Source organism: Trichechus manatus, unplaced genomic scaffold (assembly GCF_000243295.1).
Source record: "Trichechus manatus latirostris isolate Lorelei unplaced genomic scaffold, TriManLat1.0 scaffold00010, whole genome shotgun sequence".
Classification (NCBI taxonomy): domain Eukaryota; kingdom Metazoa; phylum Chordata; class Mammalia; order Sirenia; family Trichechidae; genus Trichechus; species Trichechus manatus.
In genome coordinates, this window is record NW_004443946.1 from 2,502,246 (window position 1) to 2,513,747 (window position 11,502).

General features: G+C 44.5%; 1 protein-coding gene across 1 annotated transcript in view; it reads left to right on the plus strand.

Moving 5' to 3' along the window:
• Positions 1 to 1,608: 1,608 nt before the first annotated feature.
• ABHD12B (abhydrolase domain containing 12B) overlaps positions 1,609 to 11,502 on the plus strand; it is a 39,213-nt gene continuing 29,319 nt past the window's right edge. Inside the window, exons 1-4 of the mRNA XM_023726111.1 lie at positions 1,609 to 1,901; positions 7,147 to 7,274; positions 8,427 to 8,529; positions 10,374 to 10,493. Of these exons, the coding sequence (XP_023581879.1) occupies positions 1,609 to 1,901; positions 7,147 to 7,274; positions 8,427 to 8,529; positions 10,374 to 10,493 (644 nt within the window). The remainder of the gene's footprint in view (positions 1,902 to 7,146; positions 7,275 to 8,426; positions 8,530 to 10,373; positions 10,494 to 11,502) is intronic.

The window sequence follows — 11,502 nt, forward strand, 5'->3', positions numbered from 1 at the left end:
CTTCGTGAAAAACTCCAGGGGTGGAATCTGACATGTGCTTGAGCTGGACCTTAACCTTCCCCGTCAAGCAGGGAGTGGTCCCAGCAAGACCCACCTGTAGCTGGCTCATCAGTCAGCCTTAGATCCTGTAGGCCCTTCCTGGATCTGATTCTTCTCCCTATTTTGATGCAGTTAGAAAAACTGACACTCTCAGAGCCATTGCCAGAGGCAATGAACAAAATCCCCCCCTCACCTGACGAGTTTTACCAAATGACCCTGGTCCTCAAAAAGGGGCATTTCCTTCAGACTGGTCGACTGTCCCCAAGCTGATGGGTCCTTGCCCATTTTCTGGGGGCTGACAGTCCACTGCTGTGCCCTCTGCCCTGCTGACAAAGTCTAAACAGTACAGGCACCACGAAAGACCACAGTTTTCTTCTGGGGAGGTTGCCTTGATGTTGGCATAAAATTTCATCCAAACAAAACCTCATTCCCTTTCTTCCTCCCTTGCCCCTACACTTCTGCCTGCGGCTTCCCTGGAGCAGCTCTGGTAGACAGTGCCTGTCTGCTAGGAAACAGCTGCACCATGTAAACCTGTACCAGGTGCCAAACAGTTCAAGGTGTGAACTCCTTGATCCAAAGGTGGGGTTCTGCCACATGCTGCCAAACAAACCGCCAAAAAGATTTTAGTCGGGGGTACATGGAATAATTGCACAGGTCATAACCCTGTGGACAGATGAACCATTACTCAACCAAAGCGAACCAGGGAAATTTCTGCTACAGAAATGATGACGTGTGTGTGCGTGTCTGTGTGTGTGTGCGTGTGTGTGTGTGTGAGAAGGGGGAGGGGAATTGAGGATTGTCAAGGTTCAGAAAAAGAAAAATGAAAGGGGGCATAAAAAAAGGAAAGTCAAGGTAGAGCAAGGTTAATATATTCTTCATCAAGACCATCTAAAGCTGTAGCTTTCAAACTTCTGTTTTACTACCACCATGGGAAGAAACAGATTTTACTTTGTAACACACACACACATACACACAGATGTAGGATGAAAACAAAAGTTTCACATGCTTACATCTAAATCTGCTGTCTTTTCATTCCCACTCATGGCAACCCCATGTGTTACGGAGTAGAACTGCTCCATAGGGTTTTCTTGGTTTACTTTTTACGGAAGCAATTGGCCAGGCTTTTCCCCAGCTGAGCTGCTGGGTGGCTTTGAACCGGCAACCTTTAGGTTAGCAGCTTACTGCAAACTGCTTGCGCCACCCAGACAGCAAGCTATACAAAAATTCATTTTCTCTTTTATTTTAAATTGATTTCAGATGCCACTTATTGGTTAGACCTCAGTTTGGGAAAACACTGTTCTAAAGGATGTCTTAAGAGGGAACGAGAGAGTGAAGAAAAGGCTCAGGGTAGAAATCAAGGGTTGAGGGATGTGCGTGACTCGTTTTAAAGCCTTTCCTTTCTCCCCTGCCCCTAACCCACGAAGACCCCACATAAAGGAGGCCACCTGATTCCACAGCCTGGGCAGCAAGCCCCTCTTCCCTGTCCTCTTCCCTGAGGCTTCGTTCGCTCCTCCTGCAGTGAGGAAGCAGTCAGCAGCCTGAGCCCCGAGGCCAAAGCCCACCTTCAGGATGCGTGTTGCTCCCGCTGTGGGATCTGGCGTACCCCGCCGCACTTGCCTTCCCGGCGGGCCGCCTGTTGCCGGAGGAGAGTGGGCGTGGGCGCGACAGGGGCGGGGCGCGTCCTGCGGCTCCAGGTGGCCCCCGCCGCAGCACCTCCAGCTGCTGAAGCTCGGGAGACGGCGCGGGATGGGTGCGCAGGAGTGCCAGAAGGCTGCGCAGGAGGGCGAGGCGGCCGTGGCGCCGGGGCCCCTCGATCCTGACTCCGTGGCGGCCTGGTGGGACATGGCCGTGCGAAACCTGCAGTGAGTACCCGCCGCCCGGGTGTCCCCGGTCCACCCTGGCAGGGTCTCCGACAGCTCGGGCTGCCTGGGATGAGGACGGGGGGCTAGGGGAGGCGGCCAAGGGCAGGGCCGGGATCCCTTCCCGGGGCGCAGCCAAGCCCAGTTCTCTCCGCAGAACCAGTGGCCAACCACTGTGGCTCCACAGTAGTTAAGAGCTCGGCTGCTAACCAAAAGGTCGGCAGTTAGAATCTATCAGCCACTCCTTGAAAAGCCTGTGGGGCAGTTCTACTCTGACTTATACGGTCGCGATGAGTCGGAATCGACTCGACGGCAACGGGTTTGGTTTTCCTCATCCTCAACCCCTATCCAGGCCAGATTCTAGCAGGTTTGACTTTTCAGGAAGTTATATCCTTTGGGGACTTATGAAATAGATTCCAGTTGGATGCTTCAGGTTCCTATACCCATCTCTCGTATCTGCCTTACATAATGCACATACTAACATGCGGGATGGGTTTAATGATGACAATAATAATATAGGTTATAGTTTGGGATGGTATCGTTCTGGGTCACGGGCCTATCTGGGTAGGTGGGAAAGGATGGGAAATCACTGCCCAGCTCCCCAGGTGTGAACTCTCTGGCATGTATTTAAAGAACACACTTCCATGATGCTGAAGATGTATAGTGCACTGGAACTATCACTCAGCATTACCGGTGTCAAATTTTTGCATCGTTTATATCTGCATGTCTATATATCTGTGGGCTTTTTACTTTTTTCCTCTTGTGAATCCTTCATTTGAACAGGATGTACTCTTGTTACCTGAATCTACCGACAATATATTGCCAGTCTTGTCTGTATTGAAGCCAGATATTGGTTGGCAAGCCAGGACCCAGGGGACTCAGGGGTTTTGTTGGTGTGGGATGGTATTAGCATTTTTGTTTACCTTTCCATTCTTCTTTATTTTGTTGCTAATTTCAAAATATCCAAAAATCACATTTGGACACAAGAAATTTCACTTTGGAATGCCCAGAATGATGATGAAACACAAATCTTCACTCCTCTGTTCCTTCCCTAGCTCAGTGCAGAGAGCAGAGTGTAGCTCTACACTGGCCCAGTAGTGCAGGCCGTGACTCGCCTATCCCCATTCAGAATGTCCTGACTGACTTGCACTTTTCAAACTTCACATTCACAGGCCTTTCCTCTTTGCTACAGCTGGCATCTACCCACCTGTCTCTTTCACACTCTCTGTAGAATTGATGATGGATTATTTAACATTTATGTGGCATTAAAGAACATTTGTTAGGCAGAGAATCAAAGCTGCCGTTCATATTCTCGTGAACAACTCACTTTGTTGTTAATGGATTGGGAGATGGGGAATTGGGAACCTTCTATTACTTGCCTTACTAATTAGTAAAAAATAAGTCTCAAGAGAAGCTTCCTGAAAGAATGGATAAAATACTAGTGCATTTTTTTATCCTAGCAGAAAATTACTGATCTGAGGTGCCAGGGCTGAGGCACCGACCCATTTCCAGCGTCCTGAATTCTTTTTTTTAAATTTGGAGCCAGGTTAGTTTAGATCAATAAACAGTCATGGACAGCTTGCTGTGCGCCAGGCACTGCTTGTAGCGCTGGATCTATTGTGATGTGTTGTGAGACTCAAGGAGAACACTTAAACATTTTTAGTGATTGTTTTCTGAATGTCTCAGGGATTGATTTATTTTATAAAAATTTCATCAGATTTCGTTGGTGCTTAAGGTGAGTGGGCTTAGGACAATATCTCTATTTGCAACTGGTTTTTTGTTTTAAACTAGAAAAGTGGAAAAAGTGTTAGGAAGTTGGGGGAAGCAAAAGGGCTATTCTGATTTTTGCCCCTTTCATCCTACATCTTCATATTTCTAGACACTGCTTAGAAAACCCCCATAAGAAAACTGATAAACTCATTCATTCATTCTTGAGTATTGATTATTCACCACATTATCAGGAACTAATCTAAGTCCCGGGGCCATAGCACTGAATAAAACAGAGAAATCCTTGCTCTTTTGGGCTCATATTGATTACTTTTCAATTATAAACAAAAAAAGAGAAGTCCTTCCTCTCTTCCTTAAAGCTACGATAAGAACCACTGCCTTCTTCCTTATGAAAGAAATATGCTTCTCTTTCAGAGTTTTCAACCCGGAGGTCAACAAATATTTATTAAGCTCAGCCTGTGCGAGACACCTGTACCTGTTGCCATCGAGTGGATTCCAACCCATGGAGACCCTCGAAGGAAGAGTAGAGCTTCTCCATAGAGTTTCCAGGGAGTGGCTGGTGGATTTGAACTTCGACCCTTTGGTTAACAGCTGAGCTCTTAACCACTGCCCGACCAGGGCTCCATGCTAGACACAGTGGAATGTAATATATAGCTCTTGTCGTCTTGATAAGACAGCTGATCATGGGAAAACAATCAGAGAACAATTAAGGATCAAATTGGAGAACCTGATTATAATTAGTGAGAGGGCTGAAAAGAGAGGAAAGGTCCTGTGGGAAGGATCTGGCTACAGAGGCTTTGAAAAAGGAGAGACTTGAGTGGTGTGAAGGTAAAGGTAGAATTGAGTTTGGGAGGGAAGAAGGAAGGAGAACACAGGTGTTTGATGATCAGTACATGTTGGCTGAATGAGCATATAGGATGGGTGTGCAGCATGTCTTAATATTTGGAATAGTTGTGCTGCCAAGTGTGGTGAGATCTGGGCTTCTCCAAAGCTGGTTAAGCTGGTTTATAGACGCCTGAGCATGATTCGCCCTGATGCCACTCAGGCTCCACCAGGTTTCACCAGTAAGAATCACCCAGTTAGGGCGTTCGGCTCCTGCGGGGTGGATGCTGTGCAGTTACAGCTGCCGCTGATCAAAGGGCAGGCGGAAGAACACCAAAGCATCAAGGTGCCTGTTTGATGTGGCTGCATCCTCCGCTCAAATAAGGTCTGTTAGCCCTGGTGACTTTTGATCCCTTACTGATCTAGGGGATGTCAAATTGACAGCCCTCTAGTTAAAAGAAGCGGCTCTGCATTATTGATGCTCCAAGGGATCTGGTCATTCTCTTACTCCCCGCCGCGCTTCTCACAGAAGTGCCTCGTCCTATTTGAGAGGAGCGTCCTGTATGAATTATTCTTTAAAAACAGAAACATATTTCTATCCGCCGCCTCTGCTTCCCAAGCACCCTGCCTACCTTCAAAGATATAACTTCGCGGGAGACTAAGAGGCAGGGTAGCTGTGAGTTCAGGGAGTCAGGAGACAGCAAGCAGGAGGCAGGAACTGGAGGGGAGCGAGCATAAGGAACAGACTTGCTTTCAGCTCTGCCCATCTTGCTTGATCTGTGGCTCAAAGCAGCTTCTCTGGGTTTTGATTTCTCATCTCTGAAATCAGAACAACAATGTTCTCTCCTTCCTACTGCCTTCATGGAGGCTATTTTAAGGTATTATGAAACAATCATTTTCATTTCTTTCTTGCTGGGACTGATTTTGTGAGCAGGCAATTGCCCAGGTGTATTTGAAGAGCTATCCATCAGCTTCAACCCACATATCTTTTCCACCCGTTGCTGAGCCACTAGAAATCCATCAAAGAGTCATTATCTTCTCCCTTCATACCACTTCCAAACATAGATAAGCTCTCTGATTTTTAAGTCATTAACACTTGAGGGAAAATTTGGTTTGTAAGGGATCTTTCTTTGGTGCCTTTAGTATCAGAGGGCTCCTGAGAATAGTGGGCATTAGCGGGGGAGGAAGGGTGGGGAAGGAGTGGTGGGAGGAAGGAACACTGAGAGGCGGCAAGGGTGCAAAGGGGATAAAACCAAAAACCGTTGCCATTGAGTTGATTCCAACTCGTAATGACCCTATAGGACAGAGCAGAACTGTCCCATAGGGTTTCTGAGGCTGTAATCTTAGGGGATCAGACTGCCACATCTTTCTCCCATGGAGAGGCTGGTGGTTTTGAAACACTGACCTTTCGGTTCGCAGCTGAGCGCTTAACCACTGTGCAACCAGTCCTCCTGCAAAGGGAATAAAGGGCTCCTAAAACAGCATTCTCCTTAACAGCAGAATTTTGGGAGGCCAGCCTTGTTCCTGGGGTTCATTTTTCCTTCTGTAGGTGTCGAGTAGAACTCACCGGGACCGTGACAGCTCATGGAGATCATCACAGGTTTCTGGGCTCAGACAGACCTGGGTAACTGTGGCTCTGCCATTCATTGGCTGTGTGACCTTGACATTTTCAGTCTCCTCATCTGCAAAAAGAAAAGTTATCTTCTAAACTGCCTCTAGTCTAGCAGAGAAATCAGGGCAGGGGAAAACAGTTCATCCAAAATGCCTTCTAGCCCTCCCCCTCTCCCCCTAACCTCATAATTTGATTACACTGAGCAGTTTTAACTTTGAGTACTCAGAATAGGAAAAGGAATTTATTTAATGGATGATGTGGACAAAAAACAAAAGGAGGAGATGGTGCCCCTGACCTCCTGTATCCCTTGTCTCCCACCCAGCCCCCCAGTTAGGATATACCCTAGCCCTCAAGAGAGATGTGGCTAGGGACAAAGGTGGCATTAGTGGCCTCACATGGACAAATCATCTCTTCTCCGCTGATGGCTCCCGGTTTGGTTGGTTATGACACAGGGAACTGTAGAATAAACAAGATGTGCATGGCCTGCTGTAGCCCCTCTGCCTGGGCCTCCAGCCTCCCCCACCTGCTCCTGATGGGTCCCTCCTCTCTAAGGATGTTACATCAGAAGTGGGGCTCTCTCTCATTGGCTCATTGCTTCCTAAGATCCAGCCAGGAGAGTGGAATCAAGTGATTACTTGCTCACTGCTTTAGACTAATAATAATAGTAATAATAGTGCATATAGCAATGAATGGTAACGTAAATTAAAAACTGTGGCAACTATTGGGCTGAATTCTGTTTCCTGATGACTTTGGGGTCCAGCCTCAGCCTTCTATGGGCCTACACTAAGGGCACAAGCCTGACTTCAGTGCATCTACCGTTGCCTCCCCTCCTCTCCCTGTCAAGCCCTGGCTTTTCAGCAGCTGATCGGGGCTCTACCTTCTTGCTTTCCTCACCTGGTTCCCCTTTAGTGCCCTGTCCTAATCCACCCTATAGATAATTACATATAGCTCTGTAAAGGATTTTGTTTAAATGCCAAGCTACCTGTAATTCCCAGTATTAGCCTCTGTAATTTGATCTGGATCTTAGAAAAAACAAAGACAAAACTTTGACTGATTTTGAAAACCCTGTTTCACAATATCTTGCAGATTTGTTCCAGGCTCTTGTTCAACACTCAGAAGAAAAATTGCTGCTCTGTATAACAGCTTAACTAGTAAACCATTAAAAGAACACATTTTCCCTCCTTTGATGGACATGCTAATTTTTTTTAATTTTTGTAAGTATATACCTTTCATCAATTTGCCTGTATATATTTTTTCCCCAAATGAAGAATTCACTGCTTTTAAAGTTGTGACATAATGAAAAAGACATGTCAGTTACAGAATTGTCACTAGAGAGAAATGGTCTGAACCCTATTTATAGTTGACTTTGGGGTCTAGCAATGGCCCCTGGGTGGCACAAATGGTTTGCATTACACTACTTAACCACGGGTTAGTGGTTTGAACCCACCCAGCAGCACTACAGGGAGAAAGGCCTGGCAATCTGCTTCCATAAAGATTACAACCAAGAAAATCCTGTGGAGCAGTTCTACTCTGAAACACCTGGGGTTGCCATGAGTCGGAATCAACTCGATGGCAACAGTGTTTTTTTTTGTTTTGGAGGGGGTGTCTAGCATGAATTTTTGCAAGCTGTTGGGGACAGATAGAAAAATATGGCCTTGTGGATGGGGTTTCCACTCAGGAGATCAGTTTTCACATCAGCTATTCATATGGGGCAGTTCTACAAGGTCTCCATGAATGGGAATTGACTAGACAACAATGGGTTTGTTTTTTTCCATTCATATGGATACCCGCTTGTTGTATTCTCTGATTTTTCCCCTTCCTCTTTATTACGTGTATCCCTTGAAGAAGTGATTGAGAGAGAGGTGGAGGTGTTGATGTGAGGAATCTATCTCTCCCTGTGGTTTTTTCGTTGAATGATGTGTTAGTCAATGTAACATGCAATCCTTGTAGCACATGCGTGAGGCTCTTACCTGCATGTCCCTGGGTGTATGTTGATCTTGGACACTTCTTGGCTTATGGCTAATGATTTGATTTTACTTAGTGAAAAAACAATGCCTGACTTAAGTAACAGACCCTTTTAGTGGAACGATCACCTCAGCTTTTAGCTTGAGACAGGGATAAGGACTGAAAAAACTCCTATGGGTTACCACACTGATGGCACTTTAAAATCTAGCTGTAGATTTTTGTTTTTTGCTTGTAACTCTTCTGCTGGCTAGTCTTGGTTTATAAAATAAAATACTTCGCTAAGAGTTAAGTATAGTAGCTTACAATTTAAAGACATTAATCATAAAGGCTAATTTTTTTTTTTTGGATTGTGATGAAAAGACACGGGGCTCTGGGAGCTGATAATGATGTCTACTTTCTAGACAAAGCACCATATCTTGTGGATTTAAAGAAACCGGAGAAAAAGATTGCTCACACAGTGAACTTCTACATCAAAGTGGAACCTGGGGTGATGTTGGGAATCTGGTGAGTGCAGTGGTTGGACACTGGGTTGCTCTATGGATAAGGTTCCCATGTTATAAGGTCAAGGGCAAGCAGTGCCATGTTACTTGCCTATGGAGAGGTTGGTGCTCCTTGGAAGCACCTGGAAGTTTTTCAATTCCCTCTGGTTGATTTTGCTTTCCAGAAATTTTACTTTGGAGTGTGAAGCCTTTTAGAATTTGTCCTTTGCTTTGAGTCTTTCACCAGGCCTGAGCGAGCTGGCCCTGCCCACTTCTCCTCCTTATTCCACACCACCCCTTCCCTCACTCTACTCCTGACACACTGGCCTCACTGGGTGTCAAGCCACATCCTCCCAGCATATGCTCCATCTGGAACACTTCTTCCTTTTGCTCTGCTCCTTCCCCTCTCTCCTTTTGCCTAGCTGACTGCCTGCTCATCTTTTGGGTCTCATTAACTGGTGACTTTCATAGAACCTCAGCTACCATTTTAGGTGTATGCTCTCATGGCAATCTTTGCTTGTCCTTTACATTTATTCCCACTGTAGTTAAATAAATATGTGCTTATTTGGTAAATGTTTGTTGTCTTTGCTGAACTGTAGCTTCCACAGGCCAGAGACTTTGTTGGGTTTTCATGGATTAACACAGCACTTGGCATGTAGAAGACACTGTTTAAATATTTGTCAAATGAAGTAGTGAGCATTTTATTGTCTTTTTTTGGTATACTGATCTCAATATTCTGTTTGATTCTACTACCTGTTCTTTGCTGCCAATTTCCCAGTACCTCATTTTATATTTCATCTTCCTAAGTTTAAACATCTGATTATGAAATGAGACAGTAAAGGCTGATGTAGCTTCTTCCTAATTTGCAGGGTACAGTTTAGCTAATAATGTTGGGATTTGAAAGCCTTTTTATTTTCCACTCTTGCCCCATTGGTACTCGGCTTGGTGAGTTAGCGATCCTCATCATGATTAGCTCATCTAGCTGGCAGTCGTGCCTGTACTCTGGGACTTTTTGCCCCGAAATGATTGAGAGAACTAAAGATTTATCACCTCATGGCCAGTTCCCCAAGTCTCCTCGTGACAAGTCAAATGGCAGTGTTTGCATTTTCAGGATTCATTCACTGATTTTACAAGATGGAGGAGCTGGAACTCACAGAAGTGTTTAAAATTTACAAGGTCACTTAGTTTCTTGAGTTGAATAACTTAGTTTTAGGTTACATTTTTTTCTCCAACATGAACTGGTTTCCCTTTCAATTCTTCCCAACCTGTCTCTTCAGCTAAACCAATGGCAGATGTCAAATATCCATTATCTTTTACTTGTCTCTGCCCATTTTTGTTATTTCAATGGACTGCATCCAAGAATTACATTTTTGGCAGAATGGTAAGTGTTAAGAGGCAGAAGAGCTAAAACAGTAAATGGTTAAAAGAGATTGTCTGTGCATGGGAGAGGTGGGGTAGGGCAATGGTGGTTTTTGCTATGAGACATTTTGTGATATTAGATTTTTGTTTTTACCGTGTAAATATATTATTTAGATAAAATTTATATGTATATATACACATACACATACATATATAAATCACACACTCATCTATATGAGTGTGTGATATACACACATAAATATGCATACACACATACACATGTGTCTGTATATTTATATATATCATGTATGTTTGCATATATATTTATATATATGCACACATATATAAATATACATACATACATAAGGGGAAGGTACACTGAAAAGCTTCCAGGTTCCTCCAAGGAAGACCAACCTCTCCACAGGAGGGTTTCAGACTTCAGACTCTGGCAAGGATAGAGAGAACTTCTCTCTGTGTACATGTTTGCTAAAGCCTTTCCTTGCTCTTCAGGCACACAGTCCCCAGATGCCGGGGTGAAGATGCTAAGGGGAAGGACCATTGCTGGTATGAGGCAGCTCTTCACGATGGCAACCCAATTATTGTTTATCTCCACGGCAGTGCAGAAAACAGGTCAGTGCCTTTGCTTGGAAAACTATTATTACTTTTTTTTTGATAGAGAGAGAGAGAACAGTTTAGTCCTGTAGGGGAGTAAAGGGCAGCGCACAGTTTTCAATTCTGTAAGCATGCCTTTGATGAAATCTGAGGGTGTTCTGGCTTCTCTTAAAACATCACTCTATATGTGGAATAACATGGATCCTTAACTGAGAGGGAGAAAAGAATAACTTGACAATATGGATATTGATTTTAAAGAAGGGAGTGGGTCCTTTGTATGAAATGATGGATTGAATTCATGGATGACTTTAAAGAGAATAGACATGAATTATGGGGGAAAAAGAACAAATTCCACACCAAAGGTCTTTCCAGAAATCTACAGTGGAAATTTTATTAGCATTAATTTTATTAATCAAAAGTATGACTCTCAGAAAGTCACCTGAAATTTTGACCATAGGTACTAGGAGACCATCTGACTAATTCTAATCTAGAATACTGATGCCTCAGCCCACTCTGTGGTCCCGACCTTGCTTTGTAACAAAGAAAGTCTCCCAGAAGCCTGGCTCTCCTTTGATACGTTGCCAAAGCCTTCAGTGTATCTGAGTGATTATGTTGGGTGATGATTATCAGCCTTGACTGCACCTCTTCAGTGTGAGGGAGGAGCGGTGTGCCTCAGAAACCCACGGACCTCATTCTGTCTCTGGAGGGACACTTCAAACTAAGTGACAAGCTCTGCAATCTGCCGCTTGGCTTCCTATCCTATGTCTCTTTTCTTCAGTGTATTTTTCTGTCAGGTGATGGCTTTCTCAAGACTTGCCTTTTCCCAAGGGGCTTTCTTTCTTTTCTTTTTCTAAATTTTGCTTATTTTGTTTTTGTTGTTGAGAATATACACAACAAAATACACACCAATTCAACAGTTTCTACATGTACCATTTAGTAACATTGATTACATTCTTTGAGTTGTTCCAACATTCTCATCCTCCTTTTCTGAGTTGTTCTTTCCTCATTAACATGAACTCACTGCCCC